Source organism: Platichthys flesus, chromosome 12 (genome assembly GCF_949316205.1).
Source record: "Platichthys flesus chromosome 12, fPlaFle2.1, whole genome shotgun sequence".
In the NCBI taxonomy this organism is placed as follows: domain Eukaryota; kingdom Metazoa; phylum Chordata; class Actinopteri; order Pleuronectiformes; family Pleuronectidae; genus Platichthys; species Platichthys flesus.
Window position 1 is genome coordinate 15,452,782 of NC_084956.1, and position 26,731 is coordinate 15,479,512.

General features: G+C 47.5%; 1 protein-coding gene across 1 annotated transcript; it reads left to right on the forward strand.

Moving 5' to 3' along the window:
- jag1b (jagged canonical Notch ligand 1b) lies at window positions 1-26,719 on the forward strand. The gene is made up of 26 exons (XM_062400679.1): window positions 1-362; window positions 650-946; window positions 7,608-7,659; window positions 10,100-10,357; window positions 10,765-10,825; window positions 12,864-12,994; window positions 13,093-13,212; window positions 14,712-14,825; window positions 14,917-15,030; window positions 15,115-15,228; window positions 15,723-15,769; window positions 16,308-16,481; window positions 16,925-17,075; window positions 18,040-18,204; window positions 18,297-18,410; window positions 18,545-18,658; window positions 18,816-18,929; window positions 19,366-19,482; window positions 20,195-20,222; window positions 20,643-20,728; window positions 21,331-21,444; window positions 21,529-21,638; window positions 22,841-23,080; window positions 23,705-23,836; window positions 24,088-24,229; window positions 24,766-26,719. Exons 1-26 carry the CDS (start codon window positions 306-308, stop codon window positions 25,239-25,241), a joined length of 3,642 nt encoding a protein of 1,213 aa, XP_062256663.1. The 5' UTR covers window positions 1-305; the 3' UTR covers window positions 25,242-26,719.
- Window positions 26,720-26,731: the final 12 nt, after the last annotated feature.

Genomic DNA, 26,731 nt, shown 5'->3' on the forward strand with positions numbered 1-26,731 from the left:
TCCAGCTCGGACCAGCAGTCAGTCAGTCAGTCAGCAGTGGGTTCGGCTGCCGCATGGCTACTGTGTAAACTTTCTCCCCAAGCAACAAGTGGAAGCCGCGGGATAAAGCAGGAGAAGAGGCAGACGCTCGTGAGAGGCTGCGGGACAGGAACTAGGAAGAGGGCTCCTCCATGAATGTGGAACCTGCGCTCCGCTGATCAGTGTCGTTCCCCACTCGTGCATGTTCAAACCCGAGGAGAGCTCTGCTGCCGTGTGTCGGCCAGACGACTAGTACCAGCGAGTGGCAACAGCAGTCCGGCGGAGGCATGATTCTGAGACGGGGCTCTGTGGCCGCTGCCTTTTTGCTCTGCGTCCTAGCCAAGGTATGTGGTCTGTCGCGGGGAGAACACAGCGGGCAGGGTCAGCTGTCGGGATGTTCTGCGTGGACATGCGTGTGTCGCGTTCTGCGTGTATGTGCGCAAACATTAGATGGGGCCATGTCTCGCGCGTAATTGTGCCACGCAGTTTAAAAAAACCCACAACAGCTAAAGTAGTTTTTATTTAATTGTTTTACTGTTTGAAACTTATTTTTTTAGTTGTTCCTTGAAAAGTTTCCCCTTTGCAATCACTCTCTATCTCTCTCTCTCTCTCTCTCTCCGTCTCCCAACAGGTGTCCCAGGGAACTGGACAATTCGAGTTGCAGATCTTATCCATGCACAATCTGAACGGAGAGTTGCTGGGCGGCATGTGTTGTGACGGCGAGCGGAACACGGGGGATAGAAAGTGCACGCGGGACGAGTGCGATACGTTTTTTAAAGTTTGCCTGAAGGAATACCAGTCGAGGGTCTCCGCTGCGGGCCCCTGCAGCTTCGGAATGGGATCTACGCCCGTCCTGGGAGGGAATACCTTTTCTTTCAAGAGGAATGACAAATCCCGGATAGTTTTGCCCTTCAATTTTGCCTGGCCGGTGAGTTTGTGTGCCTCCAGACCTCGCTTCTCCAAAAAAAGGGGGGGTTAAAAAGAATGATGGCAAAGAGGGGGGAAATGTCTGTTTTCAGGGCAATTCTGTGCAATTACTGTCCGTCAGTCACTTCGGGAAAGCACAACAAGCGAAGAAAGAGTTTCTCTCTTGGTTGTTGAATTATCCTCTGGAGGAAGGACCCCCCTGGTCTCCTCATTATCTGCGCCAATTAACCAGCTGCAGGTATTTTTCTCCGTCAGACCCAGAGCTGTCCATTCTGTCCAAACAGGCTCAGTGTTAAAACACTACTTTTCACGCTTGGTCATCACAAAACCTCGATTTTCAGAAAGGCACCTCGGTAAATTGTGAGCTGCTTTTTGCGAACCCACCAAAAGGAATCAAACTCAAACGGAGGTCATTTCTTTTGTTTGTTCCCCTGTTTTAAAAAGTCATATCAAAATCAATTGGATGCAACTTAGTCCAATGCCTCTTGAATATGTTCCCTTATATCTTCCCCTTGTCTGACACGATTGAGCAGATACAAAGTTGGATGAGTCGCATGTTCACAGACTTCTCCTCCTGTGCCTCCCGGCAGCTGCTCATGTTGCACGGTGCACTTTCTCCACAGCGCTAAAAACCCCACTTTCTGGTTTGCTCCAGTGTCAGCTCTCTGTTCACAGAGTAAATAAATGGGCCTGACAGGCCTGTGGGAGTGTTGTAGCCCTGTGAGAGATATGATTTGTCAGGCTTGGAGCAACAGTTCGGTGTTGTGAAAAAAAGTAGGGCTGCAGCACAGACTGACTGGCCCCACAGCTTGGCCCACAAACTCCTCCACTGTGCCTCATGGGTGAAAGGCACAGTCTGCTGGTATGTGTGTGTGTCCAATTACATAAAGGCTATTTTTACCTCAATCTTGATGGAAGTTGTTGCACTGTGATGGCCTCGAACATTCAAAATTAGTGAAATAACTTGAAGATGGTGCACGATTTCCTGTCATGTTGTACATGTGTGTCTCTCTCTCTGTGTGTGTGTGTGTGTGTGTGTGTGTGTGTGTGTGTGTGTGTGTGTGTGTGTGTGTGTGTGTGTGTGTGTGTGTGTGTGTGTGTGTGTGTGTGTGTGTGTGTGTGTGTGTGTGTGTGTGTGTGTGTGTGTGTGTGTGTGTGTGTGTGTGTGTGTGTGTGTGTGTGTGTGTGTGTGTGTGTGTGTGTGTGTGTGTGTGTGTGTGTGTGTGTGTGTGTGTGCAGAGCAGTGAGTTTGGATGTTTGTTTTCCCTCCTGATAACCAGTTAAACAGTTTTCTCGGCATGGTAGCATGCAATCTGATATTCTCTTTATTTTTTTTTATTTGCACTCTACTTACACACTGGTGCCTCACACCTTTTTTTTTCTTCTTAAAGACAAAGGTTTCTGTTTTGGCTCATACTATGGCAACACTAAGTTGGCATGAATGCTCGGAGCAAGAGCGGTTTCATCTTACTGCTTGAAAATCATTCCTACTGGAAAACACCACTTGTTGACATTGAAATCAAAACTGGTACCATTACAGGTTTGAGAACTGGATACCTCTCTCCCAAAATGGCCTTGAACCACTGAAGAAAACTGTTGCCATGTTAGATACCAGTACTAACCAGTGAAACCTGTTGAAAATTGAACAATGATTTTTTTCTGTACGGTCAGTGGATCCACTAAGACACATTTTTGGATAAACACATTTTAATACAAGTGTAGGTCCCGGGCTGAGATCTGTGAAAGGCCAGAGCCGCTCGTTAGATTCTCTCCTCCTTCACTTGAAGTGCTTTACTTCAGTGCACACGAACAATCGTCAGGTTAGGTATGATATCACTCTTTGTCCTGTTCATAAGTTGATTGGCTGTTGTGGACAGATGGCAGTGTGGTGCAACTGGGTTGCTGGGTACTCCGAGTTCATGAAGCCCCCTCCCACCCCCCCTCCCTCCCCATCCTCTCTTGTGAGCTGCATGAAGTTGGCCTCTTGTCCTGGCCAAGGGCTTTGTTTAAGTCACGCTCGGTTGGACCCCAGGCATTTCATCGCTTTAACCTTGCCACCCACAGTAACTGCTGCACTTAATGAGGCTACACAGATGTGCTTAGATCAGGTAGGGCGAGAGCCCGGAGCCCAGCGTCCGGCTGAATGCCATCGGCCGGGCATCTTTTAACATGAGCGCGTCTGTGTTTTTAGAGCCCCCAATGGATCCCACCGGTGTCTGTGTTCCACAGAGAAGTGAGGCGACCAAGGTCCTCACAGTGTATCAAGCGGGGACAATGGTGTGCCCTCTGTGACTACAGTGAGGATTACAGAGCATAATAGAGGCTGTGCAGCTGTAATGCCAGTGCAGGGCAAGCAACAGGAAGCAGTTGTATTAGGCTCAGCAGTGATGAAGTTGGCTCTCAGGCAAACTGTTGCCTTGTCTCTGGCCACCTCAGCATGTTTTCTCATGTTCCACCTACACAAAAAAAGCGAAGCCCCTCTTCCGTTTTTTTTTTTAAAACGGAAGCGGGTCTATTCATTTATGTAAGATTGGGTTTTTATGAGCAGTAATCTGCTCGTTTGCCAGCATTGCCCTTCTTTGAGCTATTCCTCACCTTTCAGCTGGAGCTTAAGTTGATCTGACTCCTCATTGTTCTCACATCAGATTTAATTATGCCTATATTTCATAGCATAATACTCTCCTATCTCACACTGAACACAATGCTGGCAGGTCCTCTGTGACCTGGGATGTGCTTGCATGATTGATTGATTTGAAGACAAGTCGTAGCAGTCTGAGAAACTGATCAGGTGAGTTGCAGGGACAATAGTGCGCCTTGTCGTTGCGTTCTGCTGCAGCAATGATGACGTTTGTATCACACACTCTGCTGCGGCAGTTAAGTGCAAATAGTTTTAATGAAAGAAAAGAGAAATGTGTTTTCTTTTCCTCTCCTCCCTTCAACCTGTCCTACTTTAACAAGGGTTTGTCCAGTGTGTCAGTGTCATGTTACACGATGGCTTCTAATGCTCTGCTGCCTATCAGTTGTTTTGAGCTTTATGGAAATGTGACATGCATTGGGATCCACCGACTTGTTTTTGTTACTCTTACTGGTATGTGACCCTTTTTAAAAACACAGATGCCTGATTGTTGGTTCAGTTAGAAGCTTCGTATGACTTTCATTCCTGCTCCCGCATCCATGTTCTGATCGTGTTTGTCTTGCAATGGATCCAAAATCTGTTTGCAGTGTCCCTTGTTTTCTTTGGCAGAAGGTGAGATTCCTTCATCGGGGTGAGGCTCTATTAAATCGTGGGCCCATGCACCTTTTAGAAGATATTTAAATTAGCTGTTGATTGTACAACATTTGCTGTGACAACCTCCAGCTCCTTGTTGTGGTGAAAATCTCCCGACAAACACCACATTCCTTCCTCCCAGTGCACTCAATGGCTTTTGAAGGCGATTGTGTGAGTTGTCATTTCCTGACCGAGCCTCGGCTTTACGGCAAACATGGTGTGTTACTTACGCGGCCCCAATCACCGTGTCGATCTCAGTTTGATACTATTGAAGTGATTGACTCAGGAAAACTGATACAGAAGGTCAACATCCCTTTTGACTGGACTGTTTACATTTCCTCTGTGCTGAGCAGAGGCCGAGACCACTCTAATCTGTCGTACCCTGCCTTGCCTTTTTTTTTTTTTTTTTTAGACCTTTGGCTTTTGTCTGTTTTTCCATGAGACAGACTTCTCCTTTATTTTGTCAGATTTCCTCGTAATGACACATCAGATGGATCCGTTTTCAGACGAGGGGCAGGCTGATGGGCCTTTGTGTCTGTGTGTATTGGGAAAATTCCCCTACTGAGAGAATTCAGTAGTGTTCTTTGGCCAGTCGTTGCGATTCGAACTGGAATGATCTTTATCGCTTATGTTACTTGTCTGTTGGACAGTGTCTACTTGGCCAGGAAAGATAAGAAGACATGTGGCCACACTTATTGCACTTGGACGTGTGTGTGTGTGTGTGAGAGAGCGAGAGGGAGGGAGGGTTCTGTATAGTTCAAAGAGAAGTTGTGAGTCAGCAGGGAGCCTGGGAAAAGTGAACCTGGCAGTGGCAGACGGTTCCAAGCTGATAACCACGGAGGAGTTATTGGGTGTTGGTGAATAAGGAGTCAGGCAGTATCTCAGTTTCTGGGAGCAGTTATTTGCTCTGGAACTAAACATCCCAATAATGGTGAGGCTACTTGTTAAATCGAGCCATTATGACATTTTACTTGTGCAGTTATTGATGCAGGAGTATGTGTGCCAAGACTTTGATACTCTATCCTTGTGGGCCACAATCATATGAATGCAGGACAAATGGGTGAATCATCCTCGGGTTAGGGTGATGATGATGATGATTATGATCACAGCACTTCAGTGGCTTCCATGTTGAGGCAAGCCCAAATGATGCAAGAGATGGGTCTGTAAATATGTCTGGAATCAGCCAATAACTTTGGGCAATGCAGTCCACAACAAAGTGATATTAATGATCCTTTATTCCCACATCAGTTCTGGAGACACTGATGTTTTGTTGTGTAGCAGGTAGACCAGGTTAGTTGTTGTTTTTCCTAATGTAACCACCGGTTGACGATAATGTGCTTTTCCTAAAATGTTCGGAGGTTCTGAGAGGTCACTGAAAGGTGATGAGTGGAGTCCCATTTCTGACACACAACAAGTTTTAACCACTTCTCATATTAGTCATTACGACGTCAATTTACTGTTGCAATGGGGACGAATTAAAACATGTTGAGGAAAACTGTCATACTCGGCCCACATGACGACTGATGTTGCATTTGAGTTCCCGTTTTCAGGATGAACTCACCACCGGTACATCGCTGTGTCATGATTGTTTGCTTTTTTTAGTGGCTGTCCCAAATAGAAATGTTTCAAGAGTCCATGTGGACATGCAGTTGGAAGTGATTCTTTCAAATGCAGTTGCACGGTCGGGCGGAAACACGCTACTGCTTTATGCTGAAAGAGAAGCCATTTGACTCCTGTACTCTGTGTAAATATAGTTCTAATTGTTGTAGTAATAGAAGATTAGGTATTGCATTACCACTGACTCATATACTCATGTTCCATTTCAAGTGATTGCAGCCTATTGTGAGTCAGCTTACTGTTCAGCCTGTGTTGCTGATGAGAACTGCATTTCAAATAATAGCTGCCCTGATTGCAGTGAGATACTGGCACGGGATGAGACAGGATAGCTCCAGGAAAGATGGAAAGTTGACTGCCTGACAAAACAAGGTAAAGCTTCAGGACTGAGTCATGCCCCTTTCTTTCTTTCTTTCTTTCTTTCTGTGGGAAGGGAACAGGGGTTTTCCTTTCCAGCAGCTTTGTTTACCATGAAGTCATCGCAGTGAAGCAGGCACATAACAGCGATGCAGAATTTCTGAAATGCCTCCAAGCAGCGCTTCTAGGGGCGAGCGTGTGTGAATATAACAAGTAGGTGTTTCTAGTGGATGCTCGAACACTGTAAGTGGATTAGACTTTCTCACAATCGTGCACTTTCTCTCCAGTGTCCGCCGCGAATGCTCCCAGACGCATCGTTCCCTCCCTCATGACTGTGGCACAGGGCGCTGTGAGTGTGTAAGCTGATATTGGTGTGAGCGCTAAAGACCCTGAATCAGACAAAGCGTTTTTGGGGAGTGCTGAAATCAAGACGGGCCCTCCAGAGTGTAGCACTCATTCACTAATATCCTCACTCACTCTCCCTCCTGTCCCGCAAATTTGTTTTGCCTCGGCATTCGCCACATACACTTCTTTTTCTCGGTCTCGCCTGGATCGGCCAGAGGTTTCACAGCACTTTGTCAGAGGTTTATAAATTAGCATGAAATCGACAGTCCCTTATACATTGCAAAACGAAACCCACTATGTGTTTTCTCAGAAACATGGGAAATCATCCAGTGCCTGAACTCGCCACATTTGCTGAAAATGTGGAAAAACTGTTTTTGGGAAAAGCAGTTTCTAAGGAGAGCAAGGTTAACGTGGCTGAGATGAAGACATCTTTTTGGCACTGCAGGGTGAAGTGTCCTTTTCTTTGTGCTTTTTTGTTATTATTAAAAAAAATATTGCAGCAATTACTCAAGAGTAGGTCCTCTGCAGGCTTGCTCTGTTAGGCTCATTTTTCTGAAGCCCCCCCTGCTGGGTGGGGATCCAGGTAAAACACCCCACTGCCCAAGTGTCTGTCCTCCTAATTGCTGGGATGCAGATCCCCCCCCCCCTCCCCCCACACACACACACACACACAAGCTTATCCTCACTTCAGATCACCAGGACCATTGTTGTAAGTTCCTTTTATTAGGTCTCTTCGTAAACTATCTCACTGAGAGGGAGATGAAACCTCACGTATAATGTGGTATTTGCCTTCTTTCCAAGGCTTAAACAGGAGAAATGTGTTTATTTTACATCAAACCCGATTGTTGATAAGGTGACGTATGTTTATGTGATACTTGTTAAAAGGGAAACCTCTGCAGGAACCCCCGACCAGTTAGTTTTTGCCTGGTTGCTAACAAACAAAGCCTCTACCAACTGTTCTCTGCAACTAACATCAAACATTTATCACCTAATCACTGTATGGCTTTATGATCCATTGATTGCTTGATGATGCCGCTCCTGGCTAACGCTGCTTGTGTCTCTGTCTTGTCTCCCTCAGAGGTCCTACACTTTGATAGTGGAAGCCTTGGACTTCAGCAATGAAACCAGTGGTGAGTACTGAGCCTGGCATCTCCAGTTTACCTTCCTCTCTCCTTTCTTTCTCCCCCTCCCTCCCTCCCTCAAGGCATCGTCTGCATGGGAGGAGTCGCGTTGAGTCAGAAAAAGTAGTTTATTCTTCCTGAACCTCCTGTCTTTTTTCCCACATGGTCTGCTGGTGGTGTGTGGCTGTGTGAAGAAAGTGTGTTGGCAGGTGCCTGTTAGGTGCGAGAGTCCAGGGGAAGAAGTATAAGTGTGGACAGGGCAGAGAGTGGTGGGGTGGGGTCGCACAGGGAGAAGTGTGGCGAGGTAGAAGACTATGAAAATGTTTTCGTTGGGTGGATGACTGATGGCAGGTGCTGCCAGCCGGGGTCAGGGTCACACTGTCTCACTGTCACCGAGGCGTGAAACACGGAGTTCATCTGGCCACCCAGCACCGCCACTGCAACCAGCCCGCCGGCACAATGGGGGGGGGGGGGGGGGGGGCCGAGGCCTCTGAGCTACACTGTCCCGCAGCTTAAAGTTACCTCAGGCGCAGGTGGGCTGCTCTCTGAGCCCAGAGCATGTGCAGTGAGAGCAAATGTCTTTCAGATTGTGGCTGTTAGGGCTTAAATGTGGTGGTGAGGGGCTGACTCTTAATCCTGTCTACCTGGTTTGGTTTCTACAGTTAACTTTGCAGGGTTTCTGCTGGTTGGTCCTCAGACTACGGCCTGACTCCAGATGAGGGAGGGCTTGTTTATGCAGGTCTGTTCGACGTCAGCAAGGTTTCGGCCTTTTCTGCTGTATTTGCCGCTCCCTAGAGACCTATTAGGGCACTGGTGTGAAAAGCCCCCTGAATGTACACAGTCAATGCTGGTTAAGCCCCTCTGAGCTCCGCCAGCCCAGTTTACAGCTGCTTTAGCAGATCTTAGATTTTTGATCTTTGATAAGGAATCAAAGAAAAAAAGTGTAGTGTTCAGTTTTATACTTATTTTACCAATCTTTAAAAGTTTTGCTTCAGAAAATGCACACACATGTTTGTGTTGTCCTGTGTTTGAAGAAAAGTAGTTTTATTTAATTTTTTTAAGCACAAAGTTTATATTTTCTCTGTATTGAACTTATTTGATTCTCCACCGTGACCTTTCTAAGTTTTATCACGCTCGTCTGATTTATGTGTAACTGTGAGCCAGGCAGCAGGTAGCACGGCCGTGCTACTCCCAACACCACGGGCCAGCGGTCGGTAGAGAAATGCCACACACCTAAGCGCTGGATTCCAGTCCACTGCGAAATGTTACCAGGCACTGCGATTTCAGTGCACCCCTCACCCCCACCACCCCTCTTATGTACACCACAGCACAGTAAATAAATTACAGCAGCCCCCCCCCCCCCCCCCCCCCCCCCCCAAACTTCTTGCATCATACTACACAGAGGGGCGATTCACCCAGCGGTCAGCCACCTCTGCTCGTGTGAGCACAGTAAATAACAGCGCTGACACATTTTTCATTCTCTCCCAGGTGGAAGATTTAGAAACGGAGTAGCGAGTGCTACGTGTGCGGGTGAATGAGCGGTGCTAATGCACGGGGTTTGTGTGTGTGTGTGTGTACAGTCACTAGTGGCTGGAGGTTGGGCTGAGCATGTTTGTTCAGAGTGTTTGCTCTGTGTGTGAAGCTCATTACAGTCCTTGGCTCCCAGGTCAGTCCTTGCTCGCTTGACAGAGCCGTGACCTCTTTGTGATTGACATGAAAATAAGTCGGTTTCTGGGGCAGAGTCTGTATGTTTGTAAGCCCCCCCCCCCCCCCTGATAATTGCATAATCTATACATCAGCTGGGCCTTTTCTCCCCATCTGAAGTGTAGATAGATACTTGTAAGTATGTGGGGAAACAAGAGTTGAGTTGAGATCTTTCTGACTGCCGTTCAACAAGAATGTATGTGAGAAAGGCAGCTTGGACGAAAGTGCTGATGGCACACTGGCAGGCTTCCCAGCAGTGACTGTGGCATTGGTGTCCTCAACGCTGTAATTTATGGCGACTGTGGTTCTGTCCTCGGCTGAGCAGATGCAAAACACAGTGTCTAGGCCCAGTCATATCCTCTAGCTGTAAACCTGAGAATCAGAAACCATCCAGGGAGAGCTGCAGAGGGAGCGTGAGAAAAAAAGCAGTTAAGCGTGCTCATTACAGACAGTCTTTCCTTTTTTCTGCATTTCCTCCTTGTACTTTTCTTCATCTCCGGCTCACATGGTTGCTTTTAATTATATATAATGTGCTATCTCCGAGCTCTTCTGCAATTTGTGTAAGAATTTCTGGGGCATTTTTTTGGTTCCCACTGTATGATCATGTAGAACAGTGCGACTCCCAAATGCACAATGTAGGATTCTGCCCTTCAACTATTCCCTTCCTGTCCAGACCTCACCTAAATCTTGTATTTTAACAAGACTTAAACGGTCGAGGTTGATGTTGTCAAATCTGATGTTTCAGGTGCAGATGGAAAATTGATCGAGAAAGGCTCCCACTCCGGCATGATCAACCCCAGCCCGCATTGGCAGAAGCTGACACACAACGGCATCGTGGCCCAGTTCGAGTACCAGATCCGGGTCAGCTGCGCCGAGCACTACTACGGCTTCGGCTGCAACAAGTTTTGTCGGCCGCGGGATGATTTCTTCGGGCATTACACATGCGACTACAATGGAAACAAGACCTGTCTGGATGGCTGGTCCGAACCTGACTGCAACACAGGTGAGTCCCTGCTGAGTTGGCAGATCCGCTTCAGACAGTCTGATTCGTATCTACGAGTCAGACTGTGAGCTGTGATTCATGATACACTGTCTGTTGTGTGTTTTGAATTCCCACTGCATTTGCCTCTTTCCCTTTTCCATTCAAATAAAGCTTTTCATAGCGTATATGACCAGGAACAAAGAGATTCTCAGGAACTCCGCCTGGGCAACTCCTTATTAAATATTTTACTGTGTGACTATATGACAGGGCCGGCCTATTTGTTTGTCGACAGCTGTCTTTATTCTCACAGACTGAACTGTCATAGAGGGTAGTAATTATTACATTGTTTACTGCAGTAATTAAATTGTAGCTAAGTTTGAATCCAGTTACCAGGCGATTTCAGTCAACTCTTCTTCTCTCTCTTGCAGCTATATGTCGCAAAGGCTGCAGCACTGAACACGGATCATGTAGGGAGCCAGGTGGATGCAAGTAAGTGACAGAGGCTGCTCTTGTGTTCACTGTATATGAAATGTCAAACACACACATACTGGAGACTGGGGTGTGGATCATTTGGATATGTAGGGATTGTGTCCAAGCACCAGTTCTGTCACGGCATGGATCCCTACTATCAAGACACAAGCTTTGGCTGAAACGCTGGCTGAGCTGCTTGTAAATCTCTTGTGGAGCTTTAGGAAGTGTAGCCTATGTGTCCCCCCCCCCCCCTAACGAGGGAAGTGTTATCAGTCCAATCACGTGTAACATTTGGATGAGCCTTAAAGCGAATTGTTTGTGTAGCTAATGGCTTCCCTAATGCTGTTTCTGCACACAGCCAGAGGAAAAGCCAGGCGCAGATGGATATCAGAGCTCGGGCATTGTGTGCAGTCACAGTTTTATCTCAGCCTCATCCTGGAGGAGGCCCTGCATTACCCAACTCTTCCCACAGCTCAGGCATTGGTTGCTTTCCTAGTTGTCTGATTTGGCCGTAAATCAAGCGCAGGGACGATCATTTTTCTTTTTTTTCTTTTTTTCTTTGTGCAACAGCTTTGTTGTTCTTCCCAAGCTTTTGACATCATCAGGTTTCTTGTAAGTGCTTGTGTGGCCACTGGCAGAACAACAGGTTCATTCGCTTTGGTCTCTGCACAGGTGTGGCTATATTTAAAGCTCTGGGTTGAACTGTTTATGTGCACTCTGCCAACAAACTCTCCAAGCAAGCTCTGCTGCTGTTATAGCGAGCACTTTTCCCATCATTGGGCTGTTGAGCAGTGTTGAACAACAGCAGTACATAGCAACATTGGCTGCAGGCGAGGGGCGGCCTCTGTGCCACTGATTTTATGTCAGCGGAGCCTCGGCTAATGACTCTGTAAGATTTCCTTTTAGTATTAAAACTAATACACTCTGCACCTCTGGACCGAGATAGACTCAATAGAAAACTGGTTTGAAAATCATTAACTGCCTAGCCACAACCTGCAGATTAGTAAAAGAGGTTTCTTTTTTTTTATCTTGAGGGTAAAAATCATCTCTGTATCAACAGGGCTGTACAATGTAATGTCACATTCTGCAGTAATTTGCCTGTGTAATGATAAATGATTTGGGATCCTGCTGGGGAATCCGGCTCCGCTTCTCATGGAGGGGATTAGCACACTTTTAAGAATAGCCTCTTTAATCACAGACTGAGGTTTACTTAACCACCGCGTTTATTTTTACAGTCCATCCGTTTCTCGGGGCTAATCAGTGCACGGCTCCCCCCAGAGGGATACTTTGTTTCCTGTCACTTGGCTCCACAGCAGCAACTGTATCCCCACTTCACCACCTTTTAAAGAGCACACTTATCAGTCGGCCTTGATTGCCGTCTTAATTATGAAGCCCAGGAACCAAAGGGCGGCATTATCAGTGTAATTATGGACCTGGACGTCTCAGTGGCCAGCAGGCAGTGGTCCCCTCCTCGGCCCCTGGGCACAGGCCGGACTCTTGACTCATGGGAACGAGGATGAGCAGCAGAGGAGAGGGCTGAACCCTCATCCATGCAAATATGTCGTCACGGCCGAGCCACAGGCAGAGTGTTGTTAAGGGAGCGTCTGGCCGCATGCTAATGTTAGCCGTGCTAAAGGTCCCACTGGAGCTGTAATTTAGTGCTTTGTTTTTTTCTGTTTGGTGAAATGCTAAATACTCCTCTGTTTGCCTGGCCCCAAGTATTGTTAAAAAGCTCTTGCATAAACACCCTGCTACTTAAGATTCATTTGTGGTCTTTTAAGAGGCAGCCCAGTTGTGAGGGCAAGAATACTGCCTCTTTGTTTGCCTCACCACGCTCTGTACGCTGATGTGCACTTCATTAAGTTCAGATTATCGCTCTACTTCTTGTGAAGGAACTTTGGAATAAACAAAAGATTAAGATATTAGCATTTTCAGTTACCACAGGGATTATCTGATGTGGCTGTGCTCAGTATGTGTAGATGTATGTATGTCAATTTATTATTTTGATTTTATGTCACTTTTTTTTAAACTAATGATTTGACTCTGTGTCTTGCAGGTGTCTGTATGGCTGGCAGGGCCAGTATTGTGACAAGTGCATCCCCCACCCAGGATGTGTACATGGCACCTGTGTGGAGCCCTGGCAGTGCCTGTGTGACACCAACTGGGGCGGCCACCTTTGCGACAAAGGTTCATTCCTCGTCTCTTCTTTCAGTTGCAGTGGCTGTTGGAGTGGCCTGTGTTATGTCAGATGTAACTAATGCTGTGTGAAACGCGCCTCTCCTCAGATCTGAACTACTGTGGCACTCACCTTCCATGCCTGAATGGAGGGACGTGTATCAACACGGGACCTGACAAGTACCAGTGTACCTGCGCTGATGGTTATTCTGGTGCCAACTGTGAGAGAGGTGAGTGTCAGTGATGCACAGGAAGAAAACTTTGAGCTCCTTTTCTTTTTTACTAGGATTCTGCTAGTGAGCTTTCCTTTATTGAGGAATCTGGGGATTATCCCTGCATTTAAATTTTGAAATCTTTACCAGTCATGAAGTGGAGTTGCTGTTTCAAGGCATTAACCAGGTGTTTAAGTCAGGATGTCATGGCTGCTGTGTTTAATCCGCCTATCACAAGCCCCCGAAGGTGTGCACGTGAAATCCTAAACCAGACATCTCCAAGATACCCAGTGACCATCTCTGTTTTGCAGAAAATATTTGATCTCCGGGTTAAAAACGTGTGCTTTGCAGTTACAATAGGAGCGAAGGTAGTGGTCTCGTTGAGTCCGCAGACCAAAGGTCAGAGGTGCCTTCAGTTTGTAATCAGAGGAGGTGGCAATAATTAGTTTGCACTCCAGCACGAGTGGCCCCCACATCAGGTAAACCACCGGTCTGAGCCTCAGTGGCCACTCGTCCCTTCACTCCTCAGCCACTCCAGACATATGGGTGTGGTGCTAAGGTTCAGCTGCTGCGAACACTTACCAAGGAGATGATGGTTTTTTTTCCTCATTAAATCTGAGCCTCGAAGGGTGCTGACAGCTTAACTGCGGAGATGTCAGGAAACCGTGCCCTTCGTAACAGGAGGTCCGCAGACTAGGGGGGGGGATACGTCAGGCCCTTGTAGCACAGAGGCCCCAAGGTGCACTGCTGCATCCTCTCCCCTCCCTCCTCCCCAGCGCATACCAAGAGCCATCCGCTGATCACCTCCAACCGCCCATTTATTCCCCCGAGTGAATTATTCATTTTGGATTCATTTGGGACCCACTCATCCTTAACTCGTCCTTAAAGGGAGGGACTCCCGCGCTGAGCTCGCCCCCGCCATCCTCCCTCACCCTCCCGCTCTCCCTCCCGCCACTCTCATCTTGTGCCGCCTCTCAGAAGAAGAATGGCGGTGAGTCAGAGGGAAGTCACGGTGCTTGGCCAGGTCAACTTAGCATGAAAGATGATTTCCTGGTGGTGTGGTCTGCCGGGCGGGTAATGCGAGTGAAATGGGGGAGGGGGGGATGAGAGGGCTTTTGGGGCAGGGGAGGAGGAGGGTGATGGGTGAGGGAAGGAGTCGACCCCTGGGTGTCTGCTGCTGACAGTCGTCCCGGAGCAGAGGAGTGAGGGGTTTTCTAGGGCTGAGAGTCGAGTAATGCATTGTTACAACCTATTTGTTTTCTTGGGAAGATGGTGGCAAATGTTCAACCCAATGAAATATTTTAATGGAAGCTGCTATAGCAGACGTAAAACAATCCATATTTTGGCTATCTGCCCCCAAAAAAGGTCAAGTCTGCCCAACACCATGTCAAATTTGTGATTTAAAGTTTCACTGAGTGACTAAATGAGTACTGAAGGGTGGATTTTTCCTTCTTAAAATGACTCAGAAGGGTGTGTGTGTGACCTGTTCACAGAACTGTCCTCCTTTCTCCTCCTAGCGGAACATGCCTGTCTGTCCAATCCATGCTCCAATGGAGGGAGCTGCTCGGAAACCAGTCAAGGCTACGAATGTCAGTGTGCGCTCGGCTGGAGCGGCCCCTCCTGCACCATCAGTAAGATATCAGTCAGCCTGCACCCACTGAATATCAGCAATCTTATAGAAGATCTCATGCAGAGTAACCAGACTTTGATTCTCTTGTACAGATGTTGACGACTGCGCTCCAAACCCCTGTAACCACGGAGGCACCTGCCAGGACCAGGTCAATGGTTACAAATGCCACTGTCCCTCTCAGTGGACGGGGAAGACGTGTTTGATTGGTGAGCCGCCTGAGCCCTTTCCACCACTCCACGCCTGTCAACTGCACATGCATTGGCCACTAACCCTCTTCTCTCCCTGTCCAGACGCCAACGAATGCGACAGCAAGCCCTGCGTCAATGCCAACTCGTGCCGCAACCTGATTGGCGGGTACTTCTGCGAGTGCGTCCCTGGTTGGACGGGGCAGAACTGCGACATCAGTGAGTTGAAGGCTGTCAGCAGCAGCTGTGGAGTGGGACACCTGTCCAACTCCTGCCCCCTTTTTTCTTTCTGTCTTTCTTTATATCTTTAATTCTTTCCGTCTTTTTTCCCCTGTCCTGTCCTTTCAGGGATGAATTAAAGCTGTAACATGAAAAAGCATAAAAGCCGACAGTTGGCCGGGTGCAGCCTTTCCCTGCAGTATGAATCTGCTGTATTATTATTAGCCCTGTGTGTGGCCAGGGCTGTGGTGATTAGAGGGGGCTCAAAACAATCCCAGCACTCGTTTCACTTGGCAGCAGACGGCATTGCTCAAAACTCCATGTTGCACTGATTCTGCTGCCCCGTTATCCAACTCTTGCGGAGCGCTCTCTAGCTCTGACAATGTTTGTAAAGGCCCCTAGCATGGGCAACATAAAGCACCGACTTGTTTTCAAAGACAGCCTATTCAGTCAAGCTGTTCAGAATTAATCCCCAGATTTGTTTTCTTGTGCAGATATAAACGACTGCAAGGACCAGTGCCAGAATGGAGGAACTTGTAAGGTACGTGTTGGGTCAAAAACATGACTCTCTCATTATCTAGTATCACCACTCACTACAAGTTTGCCAGCTTGTTTTATTGTGTTTTTTTTCTTCACTTTTTTTTTTGGGGGGGGGGGGTTATGTCTCGAGACATTCACAGCCGTTTTATAAATAGCTGCAATAAAGTGTTCATTCCAAATGGACAGAAGAATTGTTGTGGAATTCCTCTCTGAAATCAAAGCTGAGGGCAGTAGGTTCGGAGGGGTTTCTGAGGGAGGGACACACAAGTTCCTTGACCACACTAGATTGAATTACCACAAACATTATTGTGTTGAGCTGTTGCCAGGAAAATGTGTTGAAATAAATGCGGAGCTGTGATAATTTTCCTCCAAAACTTGTCGCAGCCCCCCCTCCCTCCCTCCCTCCCTCTCTCTCGGCCTTGCTCTGTTCTGTTCCCTGGTTTGAAAGTTATTGTTTTGGGACCCCACCCTGTCGAAGCCGTTAATCAAAACTCGGAGTAGGTGCACGAGGTTAACCCCTTTTTTCTTTCCGTCTTCAGGACTTGGTGAACGGGTATCGCTGCGTGTGCCCCCCTGGCTTCGCCGGCGAGCACTGTGAGAGAGACCTGGACGAGTGCGCGAGCTCGCCGTGTCTGAACGGCGGCCACTGTCAGGACGAAGTGAACGGCTTCCAGTGCCTGTGTCTGGCTGGCTTCTCAGGAAATCTCTGCCAGGTGAGACACGACTCCCACCATCCCACACGCACATGCACGCATCCTCCCCGCTATCATTTCGCATCTTAAGCCCTTACACCCCCCCCCCCCACACACACACACCCCATCTCTGCCAGCATTGCTGTATCTCTGAGCTCGTTGTAAAGTTTTCCTGCCCCACCCTTTTAAATGGCTGTTGTTCCACAGTCCTTCTTAAAAGGGAGTGCTTTGTTGAAGCTGCTCCTGGCTACAGCGGGATACATTCCTCGGCGCTGAAGCCCAGACTCCGAGGACGGCTCCTATGTCTCTGCCTTGTTTTTCCCCTTCCCTCAAAGCGCTGTGCGTGTGTTATTTCCTGGCACAGCCTGTAGGGAGGATGCTGTGGGTTTTACTCTGTTTAGTGTAGCAGAAACTATGTCAGCTATCAGGTTCACTGGTTTCTATCCAATACCTTTCTGCCCTAGCTGGATATCGATTACTGCCTGCCCAACCCGTGTCAGAACGGAGTGCCCTGCTTCAACCTGGCCACCGACTACTACTGCGCGTGCTCCGAGGACTACGAGGGCAAAAACTGCTCCCACCTCAAAGACCACTGTCGCACCACCACGTGTAAAGGTACGTCTCCTGCAGGCAGCGGCCACAAGCTATTAGCTCTTTCACTCCTTCCAGAACATTTCTGGAAAGTGATCTGCATAGCGTGCTGCAGTAAAGTGCTGAATAAGGCCAGGCCCTCACTATTTGCCTGAGCACTTTGCCCTCATTTTTCCCACGAGGCCAATTCTTCTATTTTACTTTTGTGCTCTGAAGTTTCTTGGCAAAGGTGAGCAGTTTTTTTCCTTGATGATTACCCCCCCCCCCCCCCCACCACCACCACCACCCCCCCTCCTCTCCATCTCCTCGGTAAAGCTTTTCCAATCATTCTCCCCTCCTCTGAGTTCGCTGAATATCTGGCAGAAGGCTGCGTGACTGTGTGTGTTCTTGGTAATGACTTGGTGGGCTCCCTCTTTCTTTTCCCCCTCCTCAATGAATGTGCACATTTTTCTGCTTGAGTGTGTGTAATTGAGTGAGTGGACCAACCACGGAGTCAGATACCAGACGGTGGGATTCTCTTTGCTCCTGGCAAGAATTAAATGATTACAGGGAGGCGAATTCACCCGCTGCTCCTAACCTGATCAGACAGGGGGAAAGGAAGGGATTTCAGCGCAGAGTGTCAAAGATCACTCTGAATTGCTTATGAAAGCATAACAGCTTATCACTCTTTCTTCTATCTTTCAGTGTTTTTTTCTCCACATTCTAACAGTGATACTATTTCCCTGAAAGGGTGAGACGTTTATCAATATCTGCGAGACCTCTTACTTGTTTAGTGCTTCTCTCTGTCACTTGTCGGACATATCTTATTAACTATAGAATGATGGATGGTTGTATAACCGTCACTCCATGGAATATAGGCAATGAGAAGGAAAAACCATTATGTTTATCCCCTGGAAGGCACAAACTGCATTTTATGATTTGAAATGAGCTTTTGTTCAAACAGGCTGTGCCAGTTGTTTGACTGTGTAACTGCCTTGACTCTCAACAGTGATCGACAGCTGCACGGTCGCTGTGGCATCCAACAGCACACCGGGAGGAGAGCGTTACATTTCATCAAACGTGTGTGGACCTCACGGCCGTTGCCGGAGTCAGGCTGGAGGCCAGTTCAGCTGCGAATGCCAGGAGGGCTTCAGAGGCACCTACTGTCACGAGAGTAAGATTACGATTTGCCACACAGAAGCACAACGCAAAGGGACGTATCCAAAACATGCTCAATCAATCAATCCCATTTTTACAACATTTCAGATATCAATGACTGCGAGAGTAACCCATGCCGCAACGGCGGCACCTGCATCGACAAAGTCAGCGTGTACCAGTGCATCTGCGGCGACGGCTGGGAGGGCGACCACTGCGAGATCAGTGAGTACTGCTTCTTCTCTGATGTCAAAACAAAGCAGCACCTCCCCTTGTGGGATTGTTAAAGCCATGTCTCAACAAATAGTCCGTTTGATCTACGGCACATAAATCATCGTCCTGTCCGATTACTCCACCAGACATCGACGACTGCAGCACCAACCCCTGTCATAACGGAGGGACATGTCGAGACCTGGTGACTGACTTCTTCTGCGAGTGTAAGAATGGCTGGAAGGGAAAGACGTGCCACTCCCGTAAGACTCCTTTTTTTGTTATTCCACACCCATGTAGTCTGTCTGTGCAGGCTGATGGTATGTGCTTATGGCTGTATATAATTACTCAATCTCCTATACAGTGTGTGTGTGTGTGTACATCTGAAACCCCCCCTAAGATTTGAAATGCTCCCTCCAGGCGAAAGTCAGTGTGATGAAGCCACATGCAACAATGGTGGCACCTGTCACGACGAGGGCAACACGTTCCAGTGCAAGTGTTCTCCCGGGTGGGAGGGTACGACGTGCAACATAGGTGAGTCACACGCTCAGGCCAGCTTTGTTACATTTGTATATTCCCACACACACCAACGCACAAAGGGAGAAGCAGAGGCTTTGTGTGAGAGCTCCGTCATGTCTGGGATATTACTCAGCTTTGTCAGATTGGCAAAGACGACAAACAGTTTTTATCCCTTCGCTCTGTCAACGCCCCCACTCCTCTCATCTCCCTCCTTGCCCGTTCCTCCCCCTCCCGTGGGTGCTGACAGGTATCCGTTTAAAACCCCTGATTGCACTGACAGTCCACTTCAGAGTCGTGGAATGCAGATTTGCTTAGAGAAAAAACGGAAATCCAGCCGTAACCAACAGCAGCCCCCCCTGTGACTGTTTTAAGGTTTATCATTGCACTGAGAATCGTCTGTGATGTCGAAAACGCACTGACAAAAGTTTCTTTCTCTCTTTTTCTGTCTCAGCCAAAAACTCGAGTTGTCTTCCGAACCCGTGCGAGAACGGAGGGACCTGTGTGGTGACGGGGGAGTCGTTCACCTGCGTCTGCAAGGAGGGCTGGGAGGGTCCCACGTGCACGCAGAGTAAGTGCTCTTTAAGGGGAGGGGAGGGGAAACCGGTGGACGTTTATTGCTATTAAACGATGATAAACCTTTTGCTTCTCAGTGCAGAGGTGAAGTCCTGCATCTGATTTAAATTTGACTCTCTCATCCTCCCTTCATCTTGTACCTTTTTTTTTTTTTAATCTCCCTGTCTCTGGTCTCCCCCCTGGCTGCTGCAGGCCATGAGAGGAGGAGAAGGAGGAGGGAGAAAGGGGCTCAGGAAAGTGGAGACAGATGTTTCTCCTGCTCCCTCCTCCTCCTCCTCCTCCTCCTCCTCATCCAACACACTCCCCTCTCTCCCTTCTCGTAGTCGCATTCCTGTCCAAACAGTGACATGTCGGCTTGTTCCGCAGCCCTCCACCATTTCCCCTGGATCCCTGCCCCTGTGTACGCTTGCACTCCGAAACATAAATTCCCAGATAGCCGAGGAGGGGATCTGGGTGTGTAGGTGTTGCAGGCGCCGGCAGCAGCAGGGGTGTTGTGGGAGGTGGAACTGAGTGTTTTTCTTTTCGGAGTTTGAGTCGACTCTGTTCCTTTGCACTGTGTTGTTAAAAATGCAGCATAATCAGTTGAGGCCCGACCAGCCCAACATGCCTCTGCACACGCAAGCTCAGACGTGCTCTTTGCTGTCATGTGCACTAAACACTCAAACATACTTCATGGCTCACTCTCTCTATTTTTTTTTCTCTCTCAGATACCAACGACTGCAGTCCCCACCCATGGTAAGTAGCTTTACACAGATGCAAACAGGCTTCCCCTCCTGTGTCATCGTTTCTCACCTGCAGGCTTTCTCTCTCAGCGTTCTCTCTCTGCCGACAACATGGCATACACTCTCCCATGTCATTCCTGCGATGCAATCAGCTAACCCTCTCTACCGTGAACTCCCAGCTGCGACTCTTTCTTAACCTCACGCCAATGCGAGCACACTCTCAAAACCATGCTCGCTTGTCAAGTTAAAAAGAACAAGTCTGAATGCCTTAATTGCTTTAGAGAACGCTCATTATATGTGGGAATATTCCGGCCTGAAGTGTTTTTTTTTTTTTTATAAAAGAAGTGTGGATAGACCTCAGTGTGCAAGCCTGCGGGCATCCTGAGATACAAACTGAAGTCTCACTCGCCCCTCTTTTTCTTTTTTTCTGCAGCTACAACAGTGGAACCTGCGTGGACGGGGATAACTGGTACCGCTGCGAGTGCGCCCCAGGCTTCGCTGGTCCAGACTGTCGGATCAGTGAGTATTAACCTTGCCTCCCGCTCCTCCCTGATCCCCTGTTGGAGCCGTCAGTCCGAGCGGGCCCGGGTCGCGGGACCGCTCCAGTTGCTCCAAATGGAAGGTCTAGTCTGCCAATTATCTGTGCATTGGGCTGCGGGCCAGGCCGAGCCATTTTGGTGTCACCTCTGCGGGCCCTGCTGCTGTCCCCAGGGGAAACCGGCTTAGCAGGCCAACAGCAAATCAGCCATGCTCTCTGACACTGATTACACAGATTGTTTTCCCTCTTAAAGGCTTTCAGATGGCCACATTCTTTCCCATTGCAAACCCTTTGTTCTGCTAAGTCCAGCCTTTAGTGCCTGCATACCTGCTAATGATGCTGCTTTTAATAAAACTGCACAGGGCAGAAACCATCCAGGGCTGATTTAAAGCATGTTTGCTTGTTTTTGTATTAACTGGTGCCTATGTGTACGTACTGTTCAAGTGACACATGACCTTCAGTGAATTTAGCTGAGGAATTAGATTTGTGTGATGACTGCTTAACCCAATATGTGTGTGCTGTCTGGCTGTGCCCTTTATTTCATGAAGGAGCTGTTTCTTACCTCTCGCTCTCCCCCTGACAGATATTAATGAGTGCCAGTCCTCTCCCTGTGCCTTCGGCTCAACCTGTGTGGACGAGATCAACGGATATCGCTGCTTGTGTCCGCCAGACAGGACGGGGCCCCACTGTCACGAAGGTAAGAGTCCTCACAAGATGACACGGCATGAGTAAACACCCCATTCCTTTTTTTGCATATTCCTAACACCGTTTAATTTAACAGTGACGAGAAGACCTTGCTCTGTTAATGGACACGTCGCCCCTGATGGACTCAAATGGGAAGAAGACTGCAACACTTGCCACTGTGTCAATGGAAAAGTCGTGTGCACAAAGGTACGTCCAAAAAAAAACACCTAAAATGCATGGGTAATGTGAAAGTGAAGAACGGTATTTATGAGGACTCCGTGCAGAAATGTGGACGTGTCATTGTTTACTCATGAGAAAAGAGGCTGTGGAGAAGAGCTGTGATAAACGGCAGAAATGCTGCATGGGTGGTTGCGTGTGATCTCTTCACAGATCTCAGGTCTGGCCATGTCAGGGCACAACAACGGTCCATCACAGGGTGGAGCAGTCGGTTCCATACAGAAATGATGTTTTGAAAATAATCACAATGGCTCTGTTAAACTTAAAAGTATCAGATGCCAGGCTGTATACTGATTGATTTACAGTAGAGGCCTGAAGGAGTTATTATTATCACGCTGTGTGAACCCACCAGGTGAACAATGGTGTCTTACAAACGGCTCGCCCCAGGAAGAAATGCACCATGGGCTGAAAATGATCCGGGCCTGATGGGTTTAGGCCACCATGACATGAGAATACAGCTGTATCTGTGTGTTTCATTTTCTACCAGTAGATTGTGTGTTTCATGCAGATTAGAGAAGCCTTTCCCTTAATGTGCAGCAGAGAAGTGAGTCTTTACAAAGTGACTAATATCCTTGACTGGGAAAAAAACGGTGTCACTGATTCCACTTCACAGTCCTGGGCAGGGCTGGGTGTTGAGTCTGTGGAATTCACTGCTACACACACACATTTATTTTGGTGCCAAACTCTGGCTTCAAATGTTTGTGTGGTGTTGATGTATTTGGCTTCAGATCTTTATAGTTTAACTTTTTTCAAAACCAAAATGTAGCCAGTTGTAGTCTATTTAATGTGGTCGAAATTGTTGTGGGGCTGCTGGTGTTTAGAAAATATTTCAGGACTTTGGGTTGGTTTGATTTGAAAACGTTTTTTTGATATATAGGATCATGAACAAATTCAACCTTTGTCATAACATTTCACTAAAATTTGCCTGAGAAAAATTTAGTCTGTGAGATTTATCCTCTGTGAACCATGAATGTCTGAGCAGAGCCTCATGGAAATCCATCCATCAGCTGTTGATATTTTAGTCTGAACCAAAATGGAGGTCAGACGGACATTGGCTGTTTAGAGCCCTGCTACTTGAATGACTTGAGTAACATCAGCCCTGTGTTTATTTGTTTCATTCAAAGAGAAGCCATTGACACTGATCTCCTCCTCTGTCCTGTTCTTCTCTCCAGATGTGGTGCGGCCCCACGTCGTGCAAGCTGGGGGCCAAAGGTCGAGGCGGGTGTCCCTCGGGTCAGACCTGCGTCCCCATCCGGGAGGGCCACTGCTTTGTGAAGCCCTGCCCCGACTTTGGAGAGTGCTGGCGCTCCAACCCTCCCCAGCCCCCCACCAAATGCCACCCCAGCTCCAGTTACCAGGACAACAGCTGCGCCAACATCACCTTCACCTTCAACAAGGAGAACATGCCTCAAGTGAGTTACCTAGAGCACCAGGGCGGGGGGGCGCCGAATTAAACAGGTTTTGTGGTCATTTTTCACGCCTCTCCTCCACCACCACTCTTTCGGTGAAAAGGAGCAGTGAACTGTGAAAGATCAGGTTTTCATATGTACTCAATGGGCTAAGAAGGATTCCAGGTCCAAGACTCCAAACAATCCAGTCATGAATTTAAATGTGCTCCAGAAAGAAAGAAAGGAAGGAAGGACGGAAGAAAAAAACGAGCAAATTCTAGGGTTGCCTGCATCCAAATTTTGGTCTTCCTGAAAATCAGGCATTCATGACTTAGCAGCTCGTGCCAATCCCCTCTTAACCCCGACCGCACCGCGAGATCAATTTCAGGATCATATGGATTTGAGCTGAACAGGACCACTGGCGACTGTGTCTCCACACAGGATCATCACTTGCCAGTTGTCTAACAAGCATGACAGCAGATAGTGATAGCGAGCATACGAGTCTGCGGTCTTTCATCTAAATAAGGTGGATCCCCGACAGATAGCATGTTGAGCCTGCTGCCGAAATACAGGCCAAGCTCTTCAGCTTTTCTTCCTGATCGACCTCTACTCTTTCATGTGCGCTAACATTTTCTTTTCCCCTTTCAGGGCTTGACCGTGGAGGAAGTGTGTAAGCAGCTGAGGCACTTGTACGTGGTGAAGAATTTCTCCTTGGAGCATTCAGTGTCCATAACTTGTGACCCCTCATTCTCAGCCAGCAACGAGATCCACGTCTGCATCGTAAGTACCCTCTCGCAATCCCAGCCTGCCATATGTTTGTCTGCCGTTATGAACTCGCGCTCAAAAAAAAGAAAAAGGTTGACTTATAGCCTGCGGCACGCTTTCTTAGCTGCACTGAGACTTGCTCTAATGGGCTCTGTGGTAGATTTTAGGTTGGGTTGTTTTAATTGCATGAGTTGGACAGCAAGTAAACACAATCAATTTCAGAGCAGACAGATTTCCAACCTCGCTTTTCTTCCTGGCACTTGCAGGCAACAGACGACCATCGCCTGGACGGGAGCCCCATTAAAGAGATCACAGACAGGATAATTGACCTGGTTAGCAAACGCAACGGGAACAACACCATCATCTCCGCCATCGCAGAGGTGCGGATGCCAAGCCCCAGCAAAACTGGTAGGAGCCGCTTCCAAAACTCAGTTTGTTTTCCAGACTTGCACACACATGCATGTCTAGAAAAGTGTGGGAGGATTTTTTTTAACTTAATAATAATAATAATAATAAAGGCAATCCCTGAATATGATGACAATGCACCTTAGAAAAATGTGCATGTATGAAAAACACACACAACGCAGGGCCACCCGGGGCTGTGATCTCTAGGCGCTTGTAAACAGCGCTTATCGAGAACATAGTCGTGGAAGAGGATCGGCTGCTTGGCTACGTGGCTTCAGATTGGCTCGTACGGTGTCTGACTCGACTTGTTGTAAGGCTCTCCGCATGTGTCCACCATTTATCAACATGGTGACAGCAGACTGCCGTCACAGCCAAATGGAAGCGCCCCCCCTCCCCTGTCGAGGGCTCAGGTTGCACAGGCAAAAGCATGCTAATGATTTAGCAAGCAGAATAAAACCTGTGTTTTATTTTAACTGGGGTTTAATTCATCTCTATTTGCCGCACCTCTTTAATCTATGTTTGCGTCTTCCTCCCTCCAGACTACCTGGTGCCCCTCCTCAGCTCCATCTTCATCGTCGTCTGGGTCCTGGTGCTGGTCTTTATCTTGCTGTGGTGCATGCGCCGCCGGCGGAAACAGAGCAACCACAACGGCGCGACGGCCGTGGTCTCCGAGGACAACACGACCAACAACGTGAGGGAGCAGCTCAACCAGATCAAGAACCCTATAGAGAAGCATGTGGGCCTCGCGGTGGCCATCAAGGACTACGAAAACAAGAACTCCATCATTGCCAAAATAAGGACAAATCATCCCGAGGGGGATGAGGACGACAAGGAGAGGCACCTGCAGAAGGGCCGCTTTGCCAAACAGCCAGCATACACACTGGTGGAGAGGGACGAGAAGACGCCCATCTCCAACCCCAACTCCACATCCAAACACCCCAATTGGACTAATAAACAGGACAACAGAGACTTGGAGACAGCAAACAGCATAAACAGGATGGACTACATTGTATAGCAGACAGCTGTGTTGCCGTGCAACCAAGCCTTACGCCTTCACACCCCGGTGGTGGGTGAAACAGGGGGAGCGTCGGCATGTTGGTAAACTGTCGTGTCAGTCGTGACCCCACAGTATTTCCAGATATTCCCCGTGTTAATTTAAGTTTTGACAAGCTGGCTTACACTGGCAGTGACAGTTGCTTCGGTTGGCTGGAAACACAAGGCACTGGTAAACATTTCACTGTAGAACTAGATGCAAAAGTGTCTTCCTATGCATTTCATTAATTTCCCTGTCTTCTTCTTCATTTGTTTGTTTTTAATTTAGTGGACACATGGAAGGGGCTCCTGGTGTAATTGTTGTACAATGACAAAAACTATGCGACGTGTTCAACAATAGAGTTTAATTATTTTTAGTACGCGTTTGAATTCTTTCTAGTTCCGTTTGGAGAAAGTGCCTTTTTTTCAGCTTTAGACTTCAGCAACTGTCAAATGAAAAAAAAAAAAAAGAAAGAAAAAAAAAAAAAAGATCAACTTTATTATTTATTTTTATTTTTCGGGTGGGGTCGGGGAGGGGCGGGCTCAATGTCAGCAGTTGCTGCCAAAATGAAGAATTTATGTGTCGATTTAGAACGTGTAGATATGTACATTTTTTTTTTTTATTAATCATTGTGTATATTTGATTTATTAACTTAATAATCAAGAGCCTTAAGATATCATTCCTTTTTATTTATGTCTAGTTTGAAGGTTTGGACAGCTGTGGAAGCCTACCATTTCTTTCAGTGACTTCATTTTTATTTTAAAACAAATTTCTATTAAAGCCAAATTTCAAAGAAGACAACAAATAGGCACTTCAGGCCTGAAAGAAATAACAATTTTTTTTAATTTTTTTTTTTGTTCTTCCACACATTTGACATTTCAATATTTGTCGCCAGGACCTTCATTGAAGGCAAGTGAGGTTAGGACGACAAAAGCTCTCGGCTGCTGCGAGGGACGGACATGGTGGCAGACATATTGCTTGCCGCTAATGGTTAAAATACTTAAGGGAACAAAAATCCTTCAGCAGCTTCACTTTAACCCATCGACGTATTTTTAAAGGCTGTCAAAATCCACCAGCTTGCAATGTAAGTCACATCAGTAGAGACACGCCAGAATACCCATCTGCTTTAGTCAGCATAATATCCTAAGCTAGACCACGAGTACTTGAACAGTAGGGGCGCGATGGGAACACTGTAGGGTCAGATAAAATACACTGCCTTGCTCGGCAAGAGTCTGCTTTGTTTCTGTGCACATTTGTTTCTTTTTAAAATGAGGCTCTTAAAGACAAACATGTTTTATCTCATTCGTTAACCCTTTGAGATCATGGCTACATTTTGTCCTATTTTTGACTTTGTGTTTTATGAACTTGAGAATTATGTGTTGATCTGGCAATATATTTTTGAAAGTCATATTTATTAAATATTTTGTATGAAAAGAGAATTAAAGTTAAAGTTTTCTGGACTGCGAGTGAAG

Excerpts from the sequence above, each read along its gene's own strand:
- jag1b (XM_062400679.1), top strand. The coding sequence starts at position 306 with ATGATTCTGAGACGGGGCTCTGTGGCCGCTGCCTTTTTGCTCTGCGTC. Across the intron at positions 947-7,607 it reads CCTTCAATTTTGCCTGGCCG|AGGTCCTACACTTTGATAGT; the intron begins GTGAGTTTGTGT and ends TGTCTCCCTCAG. Across the intron at positions 21,639-22,840 it reads GAAAAGTCGTGTGCACAAAG|ATGTGGTGCGGCCCCACGTC; the intron begins GTACGTCCAAAA and ends TCTTCTCTCCAG.